This window comes from Sylvia atricapilla, chromosome 7, assembly GCF_009819655.1.
Source record: "Sylvia atricapilla isolate bSylAtr1 chromosome 7, bSylAtr1.pri, whole genome shotgun sequence".
Lineage (NCBI taxonomy): Eukaryota > Metazoa > Chordata > Aves > Passeriformes > Sylviidae > Sylvia > Sylvia atricapilla.
In genome coordinates, this window is record NC_089146.1 from 25187853 (window position 1) to 25209565 (window position 21713).

At 38.7% G+C, this 21713-nt stretch overlaps 1 protein-coding gene across 1 annotated transcript in view; it reads right to left on the reverse strand.

The window, feature by feature from the left end:
• Positions 1 to 21713, reverse strand: part of CNTNAP5 (contactin associated protein family member 5) — a 266113-nt gene that overhangs the window by 23889 nt on the left and 220511 nt on the right. The window contains exons 15-19 of the mRNA XM_066323037.1: positions 17093 to 17220; positions 16755 to 16925; positions 14450 to 14668; positions 8412 to 8651; positions 6843 to 7067 (exon numbers count right to left, since the gene is read on the reverse strand). Coding sequence (XP_066179134.1) covers positions 6843 to 7067; positions 8412 to 8651; positions 14450 to 14668; positions 16755 to 16925; positions 17093 to 17220 — 983 coding nt within the window. The remainder of the gene's footprint in view (positions 1 to 6842; positions 7068 to 8411; positions 8652 to 14449; positions 14669 to 16754; positions 16926 to 17092; positions 17221 to 21713) is intronic.

The window sequence follows — 21713 nt, forward strand, 5'->3', positions numbered from 1 at the left end:
GTCAGGAATCTCTGGGAAATTTCTGCTGCTCCTACCAGCAAGTCCTTCTAAGGATTGCTTATTTCATGGGTTATGCCAGTCTCTATGAATGGAGAAGTCAGATCCTTTAGTGAGTGACCTCCTGATCATCACAACCTTTCAAGGGAGATATCTGAGTTTGGAACTAGCTGCAACCACTGGGATACAAAGACTCATGTTTTTAAGTCATCTAATGGGAAAAAGCAGAGGAAGAATGAATAATTTACCTAGTGAAACTCCTTTTGTAAGACCTATATAATGGTAGCATTGTAATGATTTTCTCTAGTCAAATATATATGCTTATACACATAAACTTCCAGTAATTTACCTTCAAATGCATACCTTTGTGATTTTTCACAGAACCATGGAATGGCTGGGGATGTAAGGGATCTCTGGAGGACATGCTGTCCATCCCTATCCCACTAAAAGGATCCTTCAAGCCAGCTGCCCATGTTCAGATACCTCCAAAGATGGAGACTCCACAGTTCTCCAGACATGATGTGCCAGTACTCAGTCATCCTCATGCTGAAAGTCTCATATTCAGATGAAGCCTCATGTGTTTTGGTTTGTGCCCATTGCCTTCTGAGTGGCCTTGCAACGACATCTTTCAGTTCTCTCAGCACTTGTGCGTGCATCCCACCAGGGCCCACGGATTTATGTGTGCCAAGTTTGCTTAATGCCCATTCCCTGATCTGATCCTTGTTCACCAACTGTACTTCTATTGTGCTCCAGACTTTTCCCCCTGCAGTTCCTGAAGGCCACTCTCACTTGTAAAAACTAGGACATAAACACCCAATTTCACCAAGAAAGGCAAGATGATGTAGACAGGGGTAACTGATACGCTGTTGGAAAAATTAACATATTAATAGAGATACCATATACAAGACAGAGGAGGAGATTTGTTTGGACCCAGACTCAGTCTTCCAAGTATTAGGAACGCTGTTGTGTACAAACAGCTACACAGCTCCAAGGCAGCACTTAACTCAATGGTTCTGCTGGACCACAGTCCCTAGCACACAGCTCAGTCTGTCCACAACATAGATAATTTTAAATTTAAAGTAACTGAAAGTTGACACCTATCAATTTTTAAGGATAAATCTTTCAATAAAAAAGGAGTTCTGAAACAGCCTTCTTTCAGGAATACTGAAGAACATTTATATATATGTGTGTGTGTGTATGTATATGTATATATATACACATATATGGAGCACCTACTCAGACAGGACCCTCTGCCCTTCCTCTCATTCTTTTCAGGACAGTTCTATGGAAATCCAACCTTAAAAATTACTTATCAGTTGGAAAATGTGAACTAGGAACTCAAGTCTTACGGGAGATAAACACCTCCTACAAGCAAATGGCAACACACATTTTCTTCCCAGCCAATTATCTGCAGCCAGTGGTCTGGAGTTTTATGCCAGACAGCAGTAAGTTCAAAGTCAGTCTGTATATCACCAGAACATAGAACAATTATTCAGCCTGTTCAACCTTTCCTGCTCTACGTAATCCAATTACAGTTCCTTTGTTTTCCCTTGTGAGTGTTCAGAACATCTACTGGCCCTTCAGTACGGCAAAATAATCTTCATGAGTACAAACATGTCCATGAATTCTGCTAATGAGACAGATCTTTCAGTTCCCTCCTCCTGGAAAGCAGAGATAAAGATCTGCCAGAGTCCTTGGCTGAAAGTTATGGCAGCTTCTTCTTTCTAGTTAATTTTGCACACTTAGAAATTTAAAGTGCCATATGCTAACACAAACATGATAAAATTTGGTTTGGATGCCAAATCCACCTCTTGCCTCAAAGACTTTTTAGTACTGGATTTGAAGTGAAAACTCTAACCAGCATTCCTATTTTCTGTGAAGTCTGCTTACAAGGAAACATCTAAGTGACCAATATGATTTCTAATAACACAAGTTTCTCCCTTTAGATAAATAAGCTGACAGATCTCCTGCCACTCCAACCGTGCCTACTCATGGTACCAAAGCCAGCTTCTCATTTAAGGCAACTGGGAAAAATTTCTTTTATATTCATCATTACTGATCAAACTGTCTCTGGTCCCTCACTCAGAAAATAACATAAGAATTCAAGGGCCAACTACAACAGTTGCTTGCAATTATATTTAGAAGACATATAAGCTATTTGCCACATAATGGCTGTGAACCAGAGCTAGACTGGGAACAATCCTCAGTCACTCACAGTTACTTGTCTCCTCCACAAAGCTGTCTCCTACACTTCCTAACATGATTTTCTTTTCTGCTCGTAATCTGTTAAAAGTAACTATACCCAAACCCTTCAGGGACATAAACTGGGCAGGTTGTCCAATGCCTGCTGCAAGTCTGTAAGGCACCAGGTGTTCTCAAAAGAGAAGACAACTGCACAAGCAGTAAAGTAGTTGAGAGGGTCTTTCTGAAGCAGTTAGTTAATGTCCCAAAACTAAGACAGGAAGGAAGGGAAGGAAAGTAAGTAAGGAAAAAGAACCAGAAGAATCATCCCCTGAAGTCCATCTAAGTCCTATTTCCCCAGTCTTAATTTTGACCCATAAAACTTCAGAGTGTGCAGCGTGAACAGAATCAAAAGATTCCTTGCCTCAAAGATGGAACTGGATCTTTTTGCATCTCTTTTCCACTGAGTGAGAAAAGCTTTGCTCACTGGAGATGCAGCTCAACGTACTGGAAGGCAAAAACAAAAAGGAAAATTTACACACTTTCATTAGAAAGGCTGTTTCTGACCTACAGACAGGAGGAGATTACAGGAGATAATGAGTTTATAGAGAAAAATGAATCAGTAGCTTCTCACTGACAGTATTTGCGGTTTTTTTAGAGTGTTAACAGCTTAGCTCTGTTACACATTGTGAATTGTTTTACTATTCACTTCAAATACCAGATGATTTCAAGACTTTATAGGTCAGGGAAGTGGAGCTGATATAAGCCTGTATGTAATGTTGTATGCTGAGGATCAGAGACTTAAGAATTACTTAAGATGCTTTCACTTGTACTGCTGTTTTTAACTGTGCTTTTTTCCTTGTATTTAATTTTTCCTATGCAAAATCAGAGTCTTGCTTTCCAAAAGAAATGGAGAACATAGCTCAGTGTAATGGCAATAGATACTGGAAAGGTGGAGAAAAAGGAGTCAAATTGTTCAATTTCTTATGAGATTAGATAATAAATACAGATAATTTTTCCATCACTCCAGCATAGCTTGAGATTCTATCTCTCTTCTTTGATGCTAGCTATCTGCTTCTTTTCTAGATTAGAAATCATATTGTTTCCATGGAGAAAGCCAACAAAACTAAGAATCAAAGATTCGTGAAAACATTTTCTAGACAATATATTTCATCATATTCATATCCCATTTGATTATTTGCAGGAGGGGTAGGAAAAATGAAGAAAGAAGAAATAAAGTTTATTTCAATATTCTTTCTTTTAACATTTTTCTCTCCCATCACTTTTTACCCTTAAGGAGCAAGGCAAAGATAATATTTCAACTTTGTGAAATTGTGTAATTGCAAAAATGTACAGTGAAAAGCTAGCTTGAGAAAGAAAAAACCCCACTCTTTTCTTGGTAGTATCTTCCCATAATATGGATAACTTCCGTGAATTGATACACTGAGAAGACTAATTAGAGATGTTTACCCATTTTCTGTAGCTTAGTAACAGGCACTATAATTTGAATCTTCTACAGAAAGAGATATTAAAAATGCCAATCATTGCAATACTGCTAATCTCTTGGATGTGGGAGCAATGGGGCTACATGAGCTTTACATGCACACCCACCTACACGTGTGCATGTGTGTGTACATATACACACACCCATCTATATACAATACATACACATATGTATGTAGCTGTAATTTAAAAATCCATGAAAGACTGGAGAGGAATGGAAAATGCTCTTATATGCACACAATTTTCAAATTACATGTATGATTTCAAGGCATAACTATTAACTAATGGAGGAAACAATCCCTAAGTCATTGTTAAAACCATCAGCTTATGAAACCTTACCTGTAAACTTCCAGGACATGAGCCCATTGATCAGAGGTAAGCACAAACTCTGTGGTGAATATGCTATATATATGTTATATATATGGAATTGCTTCTAGAAGTATTTTATGTATCTCTAATTTTTCTGAAATCAATAGGTTTTAGGAAATATTTCATACTTGACTGAATTAGACTATAGCTGCCTATACAAGGTCACTTTCATATAAGCCCTTCTAGTATAATCTATCTAAAAATAATTCTTGCAAACAGTTTCATTTCTTTAATGTCTAATATTTAACATTAGAAGTCAGAAGTAGGAAAAACATTATTTTCATAGTTAATTTAATTAACTAATAATTTGCCTAGTTCTTTTGTGAATAGAAAAGAGGAATAACAAAATACATTAGTAGTAGCTTGAAAAATAGTTACAAAAGATGAAGTATTAAATTTTATATAGACTATTCCTACGTATTTTTTTAATAAGTGGAAAGGGACTTGAGATTATTGGAAGGAGTATTACCACTCACCTCCAAAGTGAGAATGCTCATTCCCATCTCTCCAGGAGCCTAACCTTTATTTAACCAATCAGCTATCCAGCAGGGACCTGCTTATGTCCTACTCTACACTTTCAGACTCAGCAAGATTCCTTGAAAGTGAGCCAATAAAAGAGAAGGAATCACACTCACATTTAATGCTACAAAGGACATTGATATTCATAGTCCAGTAACTTTATGGCAAGCATAAACCTCTTGGAGGAAGAAAGAGTAACATATCTGAACACTATTTTCATTGGAATAATTTCAATTCCAACAAGACTAAAAAGTAAAAGGACATGAAATCTAAGAAATTATTCCATTTGGGACAAAAGGCAGAGAATATACATGACTGAAATGACTGTCTTATAAAAATGTCACAGAAGCATGCACGGGGTAATCCTGAAGGAGATTTTCAGGAGTTAACAAAGGTCAGCTAGTTACCTTAATCACTCTTTGCATATAGTGCTACACTATATAGTCCAGAATTTTGGAGCCTGAGATCTCACCAACCATCTAAACAACTTTTACCACCATATTACAGGTGAATAAAAAGAGGTGCATACCTGAGAAAAGCATCATTGTTTTTACTGCGTGACTGTGCCAAGACCTGCTCCACCTGATTTCCACATGTACTGAGAGTGCCTGTCTCTAAGTCAAAGCCAAAATCTCCAGATGCTGCAGCTGACAAAACGAAAGTTCATTTTCATTTTCTCAAGCTGAGCTGCTACAGGACATCCTCATGTCTTGATCCCAACCCCTTCCCCAAGCACTATTAGAGACCCCTTCTAGAGCTCCACAATTATAGGTTACTTATAGTGTATTCTATCAAGAAAAGTCAATTGACTCATGTTTCTAAGGTCATTTCAGACTACTCTGGCAGCAATAAAGGTGATTTAAATGGATATTACATTGTGATTAACTTTAGGGCTATTTCCTACTGCCAGAGTGGCATCAAGAGACCTGAGAGTAACAGAGAAGTGGATTCCAAGGTTTTACCTCAGCAGGGGTTAACCTCCATCACCCTGCAGCTCGACACTAGAATATTCATACATCTGAAAATCATAAACACTTGTCTACAGAAGCAAATTAGAGATGTAAATCTGGGACTGGACAGGAGAGGGTTAGAGTGTCCTCACCAGTCCCACCTCCCTGCCGAAGCTTCATTTTGAGTAGATCCATTCAGGAAGTTCCTATTCCAATTGCCTCTCCCAAGGATTAGAGTGCCAATCCACTATCTCAAGCCAACCTCAATGCTGACAATACCAAGAAAGAAACTACTGAAAACTCCATATCAAAAAAACTTTTTTTTTTTTTAAAGAAGAAAAAAAACCAAACAAACCCACAAGAAAACTCCCCCCAAACCCTAGAAACAAACTTCAGTGGTTTCATTTGACGGTACTTGAACTCTTAGCAATTTTGGAAGTTTCAAGGCTTCAGAGTGGTCTGGGTCATTTGGTCAAATCTACATGTCCAAGCACATTACATTAACTTCCTATTGTTCTGCCACAGGCTACTGACTCACCAATATGCTTATTCATCACTTCCAGTGCTCCAGTGCCTGATAACTCTTGAAAAATTCAGATTTCTCCATTTGTCTAGGATGATGTTTGTTTGGAGCAAGTTTTCTAAAAGCACAGCAAGGACTCAGGAGCCAGAGTTTTACTGAGAGGACAAAAGTCTATGCCCCTAAAATCTTTACACATTTTCAATGTACCCACATCAAGTATCTTTAAACGAGAAATCGATTTACACCTCATGTTTTGGTCAATTAACTTAGAAAACTTTGACGTAATCTGGCTTTAATATTCAGACAAAAGGCCTTATTCCATTGAAACAATGCAGTGAGGAGCAATACATGTGCCAAGACAGAAGGCAAAGGATAAAATGATAGTATATTTCTGCACCAAGCGCTCTGTTCTGTACATGGTATTTCTCATTCCCTTATCTTGGTGGCCTAATGGATCTCACTGTGGAATAAATAGCAAGGAATTACTACTGTACAATCTTGCCAAATGGAAGTCAAAGCACATTTTAAGCCCCAACAACATGATTACTCAAAGACTGATGCAAGTGTAGCACTGAATGCCTAATAAAGGGACATAAACAAGAGTCATGGCTATTTCATGAGCTGAACACGATGATGTTGATAAAGTTGAGGACACAGAAATGAACTTAAATCAGGGCAGAATTCTATACTATTCTCCCTCAACACCCCCCCCCAAACAAATAAACAAATAAGCAAAAAACCCCAAAAAACTTCATAGAGTTATACTGGTCTCCCTTGAGTAGCAAATCAAGAGTACTTACCATTCTTGGAGAGAATCACAGCCAAATATTCATGAAAGTAGGTGTTAATGTACAGCAGAAGGCTTGGAGTGTGTGCTGTGAGAAAACTGAATGCAATATTCTCCTTGGACACAACAGCATCCACATAAATGGCAGAGCTTGAGGTGCTTGCATTCTTCGTGACAGGATAAGGTTCTTGGAAAGTATAGGTAACAGAAGTGCCAACTTCAAATAATGCAGAAACCTCTGAAAGCATATATAAACCAAAGGGATTACTTCAGCTACTGCATTTTCAGATCCTCCAGGCAGGAATGGACAAGAACTAATTGCCTCAGAAGTAGAGCACTGCAAAACACCCTTGATCCAGCTGCCATCACCCTTCCTTCACTTGTGTAAGAGTGTGTCCTTCCTTACAGATTGTTTGTCCAGCACAGATTAAAACAGCGTATGGAGACATAAATTCAACTATTTCAGTGCTGGAATCAGAATTCCACAAGACGGAACAACGCAAATGCCCATCAGCCAAATAAATGCTTTTCTCACCATCTTCTGACAGTGACATGTAAGGCAATATTCTCCGTCTTGCCCCCACAATAGAATTATTCTTTCCAGTCTGCTTTTTAAAGAAGTTAACTATGAAAGCAACACATTGACTGAAGACTGCCAGTGAGGGAAGCTGTCTTTTGGGAGCATCAAATGAAGAGAAACATCTACCTGTGCAGCCTCAGATCCTTAGAACTCATGCTTCTGTTTTCATTAAACAACTTGGCTAATTTACACCAGCAGATGATGCAGCCCACTTAGCAAAGTGTTTGATTTTATATACAGATTTTATTTATATATACAAATACTGTTGCATTTGTGAGGTGGGGTACAGCCATGGAAATTAAAAATTCACACTGTACCTTGCTGTTACTGAGCACTGATTTTGTTAGTTCCAAAAAGCATGCACTCTAAATTAGATGTTCCATATTTGCCCTGCTTTTTACTGGTGTTGACAGCATCTCCTATAAACCACTAAAAAGGTTCAGTGAGGACACATTCACCAAAGACTGAACCATGCAAATCAGTTTTCTCCTGAATGCTTCATGCCTGTTTCAAAAATTTCTTAACGTTTGGATGGGCTGTCACAGGAATGGAAATAAGAACCCCATAAAAATACTACCTCTTTTTGTCACATCAATGCTCTAAAACTTTGTAAAGAAAATCCTTCAGGACTTGTTAAGGTGAGCAAAATAAGATGGGTTTAAAAACCAAGCATCCTAAACATTCAGACATGGTCAAACACCTGCTATAAAAAAATTCAGCCCTATTTCCTAATGCCTGGGGATAGTTACATGCAATGGAATACAGGAATCATAGTGGTAAACTTTATTAGTACAACTAACCATTTTAATTTCTGAGGTCACTACAGAAGTCAACAAAAGGAGGTGTTAGAGCCTGCTTAAGAAAACATTTAGGAACACTGAAGGGACAGCTCATAATAGAACATAAGATGTGGAGGACACCAAGCTGACATGGGTGAAATGGTGCTGTAATTCAGTTACTGAACAAACCACTGAAGTCCTGGGATCAAAGGTTACTGCCTACCTTCCTTGCAGAAAGGTCCTTCATAGGCTGAGTTGGTACAGTCACAGAAGTAACCATTATACTTTTCCACACATTTTCCTCCATTATGGCACAGATTCCCATAACTGCTGCAATGTCCTGGGCACCCAGGTTTAACACCAGGTGTCATTTTAGCTCTCTCCTCGAGGTCAAGTTTCTGTCCATTTAAATGCAGAGATCGAATACAGCCCAAAAAGCCCTTCTGTCTGGAAGCTGTTCCCCCTGAGAAAGAGAGAAAAAGGCACTCATTGGTGAGCCTGCACAGTAATAAAAGCCATGAAGTTCAATCCTTAGGTACAAACAGGAATCCACAAATTTTTTTAAAAAATTATATATTAATGCATACAATGGCAAAAGATGCCAGATGGACAGCCCTGGAAACTAAAGGTGTCTATTTTTATGAAAGAACTAGAAAGCTGTATGTGACACTTCTTTTTTGTCATTCTTCCCTTTTTTGGCTTATCTGTTTTCCTGTCTGGCATTGAAACCACAAATTCATTCAGGAGAAAGATTAGCTTCTTTATCTTATGTCTGCATATCACCAAATACACAAGAAAACCAAACCGAGAATGTTGGGGTTTTGTTGTTTTTTTCCTATTTGTTGCCCTAATACAAACAACACCCTAATCCCACCAGCAGGAGAGTTGCACATGCTGATGAGTCCAGATAGCAGGGATGAATCATGTTCAGCACAAGCCTGCTGGCTGAAGGGGAATGACTTGAGTGTGAATTTATGCATGACTGCCCAGCCTGATGTGTTGCATGTCAACAACGGCTGTTGTAGGCCTGAAACAAGAGTTCAGTTCACAGGTGTGTTATTTATTACAACTGCTAAACATAATTGCATTTCTTCCTGAAGACCAGACCTGTATGAAGAGGGCAGTTCAGGCTCTACAAGCTAACTAACTTCATATCTGTCAAATGAAACTGCTAACAGTGCTAGAGTGAAGGCACTTTTCCATAAGAGGTAATCTCTGAGAATGATAATAATGATGATTGTTGAGATTCTCTATGAAAATATAACCATTTTTCTTATCATACGCTTTTTTTTTTTTTTTTTTTTTTTTTGACAGTTGCCAATGTTTTGCTTTTAAAGATACTGCAATTTTGATTGCTGCTAGGAAATCTAATTCTGGTTCAGGAGTTATCAGCATTTGCAGACTCTTAAAAGCTAGCTTTATTGGTGATTCTCCTGCAAAAGCAGTATGAAAGAAGTTGTTATTATTCTTCTGTAGAAGTTGTCTCTCTTGCATAGAGTATGGCTTAAGATATTACATCACTTGATAAGCCCTAGCAGAAGAGCATTTGTGTTTTTTTCTATAAATTAATTAAAACAAGGCTTCTGCAAACTGAAGTGGATGTAGCAACAGTCTGAAAAGGCCTGGTGTTCTACTACACCATTCTGTCATACTTATCTTTCTGGAACACTAATAGCAGAAATACTGGATGTGAAATAAAGTAATTGAACTATAGAAAGTATGCATGAGACACATTTATTTCATGCTCATTTTATGACACCTTTCTAAGAGAAATAAATATCTTCAAGTTCCCCTTTAGCCAGCTATTACTTTTTTTCAGGTGAGCAAATGTTAGCTCACTTATTTTAAAAGCCTTCTGAGGACAAGAATCAGGCTTTCTGCATTTGCTGCACTGCACACACAATCCTTTTGTTTGGAGATTTTGTCCCAAAACAAAACATACCATACAGATTTTTCAGTAAAGTCTATGTAAGTGGAAATGGGATTTCTTCCTTTAAGGCTATTGGTTACTCTGTTTTCTTTTGCATTGGAGGCCACCACAAATATTACAAGGATAAATGACAGTTTCCTTGCCTCTTTTCTGCACACACACAAATCCCAGCTGTAACATATAAAAAATGAGTAAAAACTGTTGCTAACTGTTCTACCAATGTCATGTTTATTGCCCTACTCATATTCTTACTGCTCTCTAAAGCACTTTGGAAGGTCATATAAAGTTTCTCACTCTTCTCTTCTATTTTCTGGAGAGTGAAGAGCTTAACACAGACCAGCTATATGATCCTAGACCCACACAGCATTGATTAAGCAAATCCATTGCTTATTTGGGCAGTTTTCTTCAACTGACTAGACCTAATCTTCATATACATTCCTGCAATGCAGAGGAAAAACTGAAAACAAATACACAAAACTCTTCCCCAAATTAGGCTCTGCAGATTCTTCCAACTCTGATAGGAACCTAGTGGACAAGAGACTTTAATGGATAAGACCTAAATGTTTTATTCAGGAGAAGAGATTTTAGGATAAGCCTAAGGATCATGAACACCAAGGTTAAGGCTGTACTTTGCTGAGTGGAGGCAACAGTCAAATGAGCCAAGCTGTTTTCAGCAAGGTGTTTATGCAGCTGAATATTTGTGAGGTGCCTTTGGGAAAGGAAGAGTCTGAAAGGAGGGGACAAAAAGCTCACAACTGAGCACTCACAGCATAGCTTGGTGACACAATTGACCAAGTAATTAACATTCAAGCAATGAGTTGGGGATTTGTCTGAAAAAAACCCCAACAAAGTAGAAACTGGATTAGGGAGGCTGAAAATAAGCATTAGGAGCATTTGTGTAACTAATACAAAGAAAGGAAAAGACAGAGAAGTATAGGAATCATAATCAGGAGAACTTGCTATGGTGCTCCTCAGAAGACCTTGAAGTCACACTTTATAGTCTCAGGCTGAAAGATCTAGGAAGCATACAGGATACACAAAGAGTTAGGCATTAATTCCTCCTCTTGCCCTCCAAAATATTCCAAAGTGTCTATGAATGCTTTTAAAACCAACAGCAGAAATTAAAACTCCTTTTTTTCCTACCATTCCTTCTCTCTGTCTCCAGAGAAAGTTTCCCAAATGTTGACTTTCTTTGGGTTATGTGGCCTTCAGACTGTCTACAACAGACAAAGATTCACCCAAGGATTCATTCCTTGCTTACTTCCTCCCAAGACAAAACCAGGAACCCAAACACTTAGCTTTGCTGTTTTCCTAAATGTACCAAACAAATAGCACAAAAACTTCTGACCAACGCTTTGTACATCAGATTAATTTCTCAAGATTTTTATTTTGCTTCTCTGATGTTATCAGTCTGAGTTCAAATCCTATCCTCAAAGTTGCCTGGGAGGACAGTCTTTCCCGTCTCCATGTTGGGAGTCTTATGCTCATGCCTTCACTTTCATCTCAGATCATACCACAAGAAGAGACAATGACACAACTACTCCAGGATCACAGAGAGAGCTGCACTATACAAAACCATGTCACACGCATTGAGTGCTGAAAACAACTGTCCATTGAAAGGAATGGCTTTTGCCTGCCCCTTCTGAGCAAGTAATATGCTGAATTGGCTTGTTACCGGACAGTTTGGTGCAGTTGATGTTACTCAGCCTGCACATTTGTTTGGGGTTTGTTCCTTCTACTGTACTTTTTTCAAATTTACAGAAAAAAATCTGGCCAGGTGCAAGGATATCCATGCTCTGACAGGATTACAATGCACCCAGAAGCAGTTAGATATCCAAGACGCACTAAAAGAAAGTGAGCAATGGTTTTGTAACTCCTTTCTAACTGCATTAAAATCCAAGCTTGTTTGACTGTAGTGGCAATGCAAAGTCATTTTTCTCTTCCACTTCACAGACACACAGAGCTATCTCAAAAGCCTGCCACACACAGTCATTAAGGCTGGAAACCCCTTAATCACTGTCAGTATGCAGAACGCTGCAGAGACAAATATGTTGTGGATTACAGGGGGAGTAGAGAATAATATTATGTGCTGCTGCTTCTTTCCTTTTTACAATGGCGTTTATACATTTATTTTTCAGATGGGTTAAAACTCTCTCTGCATGGCTGAGGTATTAAATCAGTAGCTTTTTATTACGAGATTCAAATGAGACTTTCAGTAGAGACAAACTATATCACATCTGTGTATTGCTGGACTTCTGCCACATTTCCCTGGAGCACCCAGGGACAAATAGTGCCAGAATCAGAAGGCTGCCCAGGTTTCCAACTCTTCTGACAGCTCTCAGGAAAACTAAGCAAGTCACAGATAATTTTGGCCTTCAGTATGGCAGAGTTAAGGCCTGAAAAAGCACTCCCAAACTCATTTGTTTTTCTGTCATTTTGTTCATGGTTCAGTAAAAGTGTGGATGGACAACAGAAAGCAACATATTTATTGCAAAGCGAGATCTTTTCACCTCTTGGCTAAAATAAATACCTATATCCTAGAGTTTTCTGTAAACACTCACTACAGTAAGAGTACAATCAGTTGGAAGTCCCTGCTGGAATAGTTGTTCCAACCTGCTCCTTAAAGCATAGCTACATTCAGGTGGGGTACAAATTCACTTCTCCACCAAAACAAATGGGACCTTTTTGGCAGAGCTGCTCCCCATCCACTCACTCCCCAGCTTGTGGGGATGCTGCTGTTGTTCTGCAGCAGATGCAGGGCTTTGTGTTTGCTCACAAGGACTCCTGTTGGCACACTGCTCTGGTGAAGTCCCTAACTACCATGGATCTTCATGACACAATTCATCAATTATGTCAGTTTAAAACCACCATGAAATTCACACAGGTAAGCTGTTTATTTTGCTGAGTCTGAGCAGCAAGCTTACAGGCAGATACTACTTTTCAGATGTGAGATGGTAAGCAGTTGATATACAGGACATATCTAATAGATGACCTATGATAAACTCATCATAGGGGTTCAGAAAGCAACAACCAAAAAATTGCAAAGTCTATTCAGTCACTAAATCTCTAATTTTCTAACTGGAAACAGTATGTTGGCTAAGTTTCTTTGATGCTTCTAAGGTGTCTGGCAGCCCAAGCATGCTGCCTCCAGGCTTGGCTTCCCACAGAACATGTTCTTAGGATCAACGTAGTATTTGAAAAACAAGTGATTAGCAGCATGCTTCATACCAGAAAACAGAAACCTTGCGCTGTGACAGTCTCAAGCCTCCCTTCTGTGAGTTCTCCTCTCCAGCTGAGTCTAACAGAGATCATCTTAGGTAAAAATCAATAGCTGTGTGGGAAGGACTCCTGACATTGATGCAGCCATATCTATTTATTAACAGATTAATTCTTTATGTTTGGAGCCCAGTAATTATTGCACACATACACAATAAAAAGCTCAAATGAATACCCCAAAAGCTACTTAAATATAAGGGTATGAACATAGAAGTACACTTTATTAAAATGCATTGACAGATGGAGGATTTCTACAGCATTTCAGCTAAGTAAAAAAAAAACAAAAAAACAAAAAAACAACATTTTAAGGAAGGAATCAGAAGTTACCTGAATGACCCTACATAAGAACAGTTACATCCCACTTCATAACTGAGCAGATTACTCAGAAAGACAGCATTTGAATATGGAAAAGAGAGAATTCCCTTTATAATCTATTATCAAATACAAACTAGTCCCAATCCAGGTTTCTTGTGTGAGGGTGGCAAGTAAACAAAATACATGCAGAGATTTTTCTTTCCTCTTTTAATTTTCTTTTTTTCTTCTTTGAAAATTCGCTTTCAGATAAAACACCCATATTTGCATTTACTGTGTTCATACTTCTCTCACTCATGGACTCTTCAGCCAGATAAAGGTTTTGGCAGATATGCTTGAAGGAAAAAACTTTAAAGACCATACTGTCATCAGACATTGCCCCAGAAACTTGTATGACAAATATTCAACTTTTACAATGTGCCCAAAGAGAGAGGTCACATTTTTTAAAATATTTTACACAGTCAGTGCTGCATAAGAAGAAAGGTTATCAACTTTTTGGCAATAAAGACATTTCAAGAGTTTGACCCTAAAAATGCCATCAAGCATAGCATGGTTAAACTAAGCTTTGTGCTTTGAGTGTAAAGAGAGTCATTTGGGTTTACTTCATGTTGCTTAGGCAGGAATAGAAGAAGAGAAAGCAAAATCAAGCCACCACATGCAAAGGCCCATGGCGAAATAAAGAGCATCCATCACCAAAGTATATGAAACACTGTTATCTACAGGAATCCTTGGATTGTCCCTACCTACAAATAACTGGCTGTTGAGCTGCAGGCGGAAGTGTCCCTCAGCAGGGGCCTCCAGGACCTTCTTGGGGAGGTTGTCCACCTGCAGAGAGGTTTGCTTGAGGTTCCTCTCTGCCCGCACATAGTGCCACTGGTTGTCATTCAGGGCTGTGGGAGACTGCACAGTGGCTTCTGTGGGGCCATTCCCGACATCTATGGAAAAGGTGATCTCCTTGGGGGCTGGAATAGACAAACAGATGTGAAGAGGAAGTGAAAGTCTGAATTAAATCATGGTTTTGACATCAAGAAATCTTATATAAATATAGGGTCCATTAACTTTTATGTCAGCAAATAGTACAGGATCATTTACTTCCCATCTCCTACACAGCAGCTTATAGATCAATTTAAGCCTGCAGCCTCACTGTTTGATCTCTGCTGTGATTAGGCTTGGTTGTGGGTACCCATCTTTTTTTGCTATAAAAATCACAGTGCTCTAGAAATGGGACTTCTCTCTTTGAAGTAAAAGTGTCAAATGCTGCACAAAAGTCACACAATGGTCCCAAAAGGTTTTGGACAAATAATGCTAAGATGGGAGAAAGGATGAAGATCTTTCCAACTAGATCTTTCAAAATGCAGGTAATTAACCATTACATAACTTGGCTGCATGTGGTACAAGAGAATCCTACAAGCATTTGTTTGCCTAAATCTGACCCAAGATGAAAAAAAAAAAAAAAACAGATGAGTGAAACTACTTAATAAGTGATACTAAAATAAAGCTGTATATGTAACACACATCTAGAAATAAGGCTCCTAGAAACAGGACAATAATTGAAAAACAAAAGCCACATACAGGAATCCACCTTGCTCTGCTGGAATCCCAAAAGAGCACAGAACTTTTTAACATTCTTGCTACTGAATATTTTCCTCTTCCTAAAATGCTAAATGCACCACAAAGACCAAGAACCAGGTCCACACATCACACTATCAGAAGGTTGTGGACTGAAAATTCCTAAAAACCTTTTTATTTCAAGCCCCCCAAATTGGATAAGTCTGGTTTTTGAAGCTGCTTCTTAGATAGTTAAGATAGGAAATGCTCCACAGGGATAGACAAAGATCTATTCTGAGCCCCCGCATCTGCTAAAAAGTTGTTTCCCTTTGAAACAGCTGCTCCATGGAGCTTCCTTGATACAAGGCCTTTAGGCTGCAAATTCCATCTGGCAGCAAGAAGCACAACAACAAACTACTGATGAGAAGCCTAAGTCTAAAAGATTTTTTCCCAAACTTTTAAGTGACTCATTTCTCTAGGAGTACAGATGTAACACACACCCAGAAGCTTTCACTGAACAATCCTCTCAGTTTACAGTATTTGTTATACTTGATGCCATTTTTACTCCTGTATCCCTGAGAATAAAATGCACTACCCTGAAGTACAACTGAAATGGACCTTGATGTGCAATTAACAGTAAATCACACCTCATTACCTTGTGATAATCCACCATGACATTTACCACTGGTTTAATGAATCAAAGGGCCTTGGGGCCCTGTTTTATTAAATTTTATTTTGGGGTTATTACAAGCATATTATCAAGTGCATAGCACTCAGTTTGTTTTCCCTAAGCTTGACAGAATTTGGAATACACATGTCATATTTCATGTCAAAGCCGCCGTACTCTTTTGTCACTAATAAATATTTGAAGTCATCAGTACAGGAGTGAGGCAAAATCTCACTAATTAAATTCCCTGCTATTTTCCTTATACACTGAGTAACAGTTACGCTGCACTCACTTAATAGATTTTGAAGTATTAAAGATCCATTACAACTGTGACTAACTTATCTTTTATTAGTGGCCTGTCCTTCCTACACTCTCACCTCGTAGCTCTACCATACACACACTGAGTTCCTCTGAAACACTAGGGCTGCATCAGACTGGGTACATTACTGATATGAAAATAAAAGTAACTATCAGAAGAGTCACATTAAATTTTTCAACTTTAAACTAAAAACAGCCTATAGGTACATCTAACCAGTAGTTTTTTATCCAAAGAGCAAAAAAATAACTATCAGTGTTGAAAAAATAAATTCAAACTCTTGTTTGTTTAAGAAAGATTAATCTAGCCATTACAAGATTAAGTTTAATGATAAGTCTATACAGAGAAACTCTGATAAGAGAAGTAGGCAAGTCTCAATAAAAGTCTTTATGTCTCCATCTTATCCTCCCCGGGCACCTCCAACCACCTAAAGATGGCAGAAGATAACATCCTTCCCAGTTCTCTGCATGTGTCAAATTGGGCAAAACCACCAAGAGTTCTGAGCAGTGGAACTTACAGCTTATTTCAATTCGTATGAAGTCTTTGATCCCTAGGTTTTCCAAGAACACCCCGGACACGGCGGTGGTTTTGAAGAAGAAGGAGATGTCCGCACTGACCTCGGCGTGGAGCGTGGGGAAGTGCAGGTAGGAGGCCTCCGTGTTGAAGGAAGCAGCATTCCAGAACTGCCCTGCAAACACAACCCCCTTCTCTATAGTTAATTGGCACAGGACAGCAGCTGCAAGCCACCTTATATCAGAGAAATAAGGTTTTTTTTAATAAAAAAAAAAAAGACAACAACAGCAACAGAAAAGGAACATTCTGTACCTATGGAAATGGAGAAGAGCTAGTACTCACTGTCGCCATAGCAACGCAAAGGGCCGATTTTCCAAGCAGCCTCAGAATTTGATCTGTTTGTGTCAGTGATCACAATCTGAGTTACAGGCAAATGGTCTTTGAAAGTAAGGAGGCCGGTATCATTTGTCCTGGATTTTAATACACAAACAGAAAGAGACAGATTAATCACAGACAACCCCCCCCAGCATTCCTCATGCAAGACAATACTAAAAAGACGGTTACTTAAAGATCTTTTGCAGAATTACCTAGAATAATTACGACAAGTGCACACTGTTTAAGATAAATAAATCTCCAAATAAATCAATATCCAAATTTACATCCCCATGTGTGCTCTATGTTCATATGTAATACTGACCACTGAAGATATGATTTGGATGCATAATACTGGCTGGGATGGGCTCTAAATCTGCTTCAGCCGTGCAGAACCACTGTGAAGCCAAGGAAGAGCACTGCCATGCTGACTAATGGGCATTAATGGAAACTGGGCTCTACTGGGTTTCCTCAGCATGATGCATTTGCTGTGGATGAGGTCTAAGTCCAAGTCTGCATTTCTGTAAAACTAGCTGGAGATACATAAGAGTGTTTTATGCTGGGTTTATGCTTTACCTGAGCAGGAAGAGGACAGGCAATGCCTGATCCAGCATGCTGTGAGCAAGGGGAAGCCAGACAATTACTGATCCAGCTTCAAGATGGCTGGGACACGACTGACCCTGCATTCTGCAAAAACAGCTGAATGGGCAGAGTGAGCTGGGACAGAATTGATCCTTTGCGTTGCACGCCAGGGGACATTTTGGTTTGGCAACTGGAATACTCAAGGTGGATTTACTGCATTGTCAAACTCCTCATGTTTTTTTAGCTGGGTGTGTTCTTCAGCTGTGACTAACTTACACATGGCTGCTAGAAAGGAAAAGATTGATTCTTAAAGTGTAATTTCTTTGTTTTTATTCTGAGTCAGCTGGACAAAAGGTTGTCCTCAAAATGAAGTGTGATGTTTCGTGGCAGGTCCTTAAGCCACCCAAGTGGCTTTGGCTCTGGCAGGGTACATAGACGTGCATCCAGCCCACTGCATTTCATGCACCCAGCTGAGTCCCTCAGGCACCAACCCTGACCTTACCAGAGCACAACTGCCCTTTTGAGTTCTCTCTCTATCGACTGAAAATAGAGAGGTGAGTTCTCTTGAATCTCATCTCCACAGTGATGTGTTTTTTGTTCTCCTTTTCTCAAGGTTGAGATTTGTTGTACATTTGTACATCTGGGCCCAAAAGCCTGGCAGAGCTTTTTTTTTTTTTTTGCATCCTTCATGGAAGCAAGTCTCAATAGTTTTGGAGAAAGGATCTCTACCTCTGCACAGCCCAGCAGGGGCTGGACTCAACTCACCTGTCTGTTCATAGGTGAAAGACTACATCCAGGATATGGGCATGGCAACACATCCAGAATGCCAGTAATCCCAAATTTATACCCACTGCTCTTCCAGGCAGGTGTGACACAATGCCAGAGGAAACAGGTATCACTATTTGAATGATAACACTGCCAGAGTCTGGCATTCCAGGCAGGATCTCAGACCTGCCCATATCCTGCTTGTAATGCCAACTTCCATAAATATACCCCTTGGTGTAGTTCCAGATAGGGAATGGACACAGACATCTAGCAAAGAAATAATAATCAGGACAAACACTGCAGCTGTGCTCTGACACACAACCTCAAATGTTTGCTTGACTAAGTGTTCTACTCTGATTAATGTTAGACAAAAATAGAGTATTTTGATCTTTTTCATACAGGCTGCATACATTGCATTTATTTTTCATTGCTTATAATTTGCATGCAGCATAGTTAATTGCCTCATAATGCCAAGGGGAAAGGAGAGGTACCCTCTCTGAAGCTAACATTTTCTTCTTGCTCCAGTGGGTGTCTGACATGCAAATAATCACAGAGAGCAGCAAGATGAAATTCCCAGGCATGAGGCAGAGTGAGGCCTTCAGTACAGACTCAGGAGAAAAACTATCATGTATGAATCAAAGGTACACGGTCTCCAAATCTCTTCAGGGCAGACACTCAGTATCATACTCATATCAATATTTGAAAGTTAGCGTAAATACTCTTAACAGATTATGAAACTGCTGTGACAAAAGCTAAATTATTTGAGTATTTCTTAGGGAGATAATCAAATAAGGTATTCCAGTGTCTGGGTGGAAGAACACTAGGCAGAATGCATGAAAAAAGGCAGAAACATGCATAGTAATGGCACATAAAATATTCAATATACATATGAGTAACTAAGCTGGTGTTTTCTTTTTTAAAATAATTTTTTTCAAAAATTGCAAAATATTAAGGGAGAGATTCCTGTAAATTTATTTAAATTTTAAAAATAGTGCAGCCTTTTTACTAGCTATGATCAGCATTAAAATAAAAATCAGTATCTTTCTACAGCTAGCACTCAAAATGTCTACAAAAAACCATGAAATGGTGACATTTTAAAGATATCTATTCCACATCCCTGAAAACTGCATTGCTTATTAGATATTCTGCTGTATTGCATGAAGTTCCTTTATATCAAATTTTATGACTGAATTTTTAGTACTTATATGCTAGTGTCACAGTGAACTTTAGTAGCATAGCTCAAGTGTGAGAGAGAAAGATATTCTAGAATTAATAAAAATCTTCACTTTGTTAATGTCTTGAAAACTCAATCAAGCTTCTCTTCAAACTCAAATAGCACATTTTATGCAATTTATTCTCTCACACGTCGAAAAATACTCTCATATAATGATACATATTTTTCACACAAGCAGACACTGAAATAAAACCTATCAGAAAAACATTCTGTCCTTCAGAGAACATGTCAGTATAAAGAACAACATATATATCGTTGCCATTAATTATTACTATTATTTCATAGTAAGAAATCAACCTTTTGGTGAAAGATCAACACCTAAGCAATTTCAACTAAGAAAAGCAGAAAAGAGAGTGGAAAACACTGCGAGTGTTTTAAATTCCTGGTATTCCTTAAATTGAACTTATTTCAGACTCCATTTCTTACAAAGCACCACGATTCCTTTTCTTTAGGTGCTACACCATGGCAAAACTCTCAAATACAATGTATTATTCCTGAGAGAGGAGCAAAACAGCTTCGTGTACCTGTACAATAACTTCCTGGAGGCACTGCTCTGGCACTACAAAATACAAATATACCAGGGTTTGGACAAAACATTTAAAATTTTGCCTGAAGGGGGCTTGGGGATCACTTTTCATGTACTACACTTTTCAAGTAAAATTGCTATTTTCTGATAAAAGGCACCTGCACTCTGATGTGCAAATACATGATTTTGTCTTTTAAACAAAAGTAAACCCTTGTTAGATTAATTATTTTTGTATTTGTTCCCAGAGCTCCTTTTTACTTACGTGTATTTTAATTCAGCACTTCACACACTTGAAACCAGATTATATTGCTTTTCCACAGCTGCTTCTCAGGTCAGCCAAGCCCACTATATTCCTCCTTAGTGGGTTTCACATGGCATTCTGTTGCTACCTCCACCAAGCCCACCCCTTTTAAGTCAAGTCCTGATTTCATAAAAATCAAGGCAGGTCTTATCACTTTCCTGAGAGGAGTCCTCTGCTCACAGAAAATGCTATGAATAAATTAATAATCTTCAGAAGTTGACCTCCTGCTTACCTGACTTGGCACTTAATTTGGCACAAAATCAGATGAAAATCTGAATGTTTTGAAGGTGGAAACAGATGTTTCTCTGAGCTCTTTGCATAAAGGATAGTGTCAATTTGCCCTTTCCACAAGCAAAACCCAAACCAAACAAATCCAATAATGCCCTTTAAATTAAATCACTGAAATTTTTTGTTTATGGGTATTAAATACAGAAGGATGTCATTTGTTGATCCATGTCTGAAGATTAATGCTAAATCTACCCAAAGGATTTCCTCAATAAACTATGAGGCAAGTCACACAACAAACAAATGCTCTGTGTATGGACGAATTTTAAAAAGATGAAAATCATTTGCTACTAAAGGTGATAGTGCAGCAGCTGGATACTTCAGGTGTAGTAAAACAGACTCACATGTAAAAGACAAACAAGTATTTGGATGCTAACATTATAAAAATACTTTTCCTGGCTACTACTAAAAGTAGGCTCAACAAACCCTTGCTCGATGGTGTTCTAACAGTGTAGAGCCATCATAAATTGCTCATCTCTAGGTAGCCATTTCCATATTTCTTGTAACAGATGGTAGAACTGTGGTGCCATTACATATAATTTATTCTCATATGATCCCCTATTGGTATGTTTTTCTCTTGCACATTAATGGAAACTCTGGCGGGATCTGAGCCTCAGTAGCTCAGACACTCAGTACAGATTTTCAGGAATACCGTACATTTGGGGAAAATAATACTATCATCAGCAGATGGCAAGAAAGCACATAAGGAATGGGCCTGTGGCACAGGATTCCATCAGGAAAAGTTTTGAGGCCTGTGCAGGACACACCATTAATAATCCAAAGGAATACATTTTAATTGTTATCTTGCCCATGAGCCATATAAATAAAATGCTTTACTAGATAAAGTAATGTACAGTCACGATAAACTATAAAACACCAGCACAAGGGGACACACCTA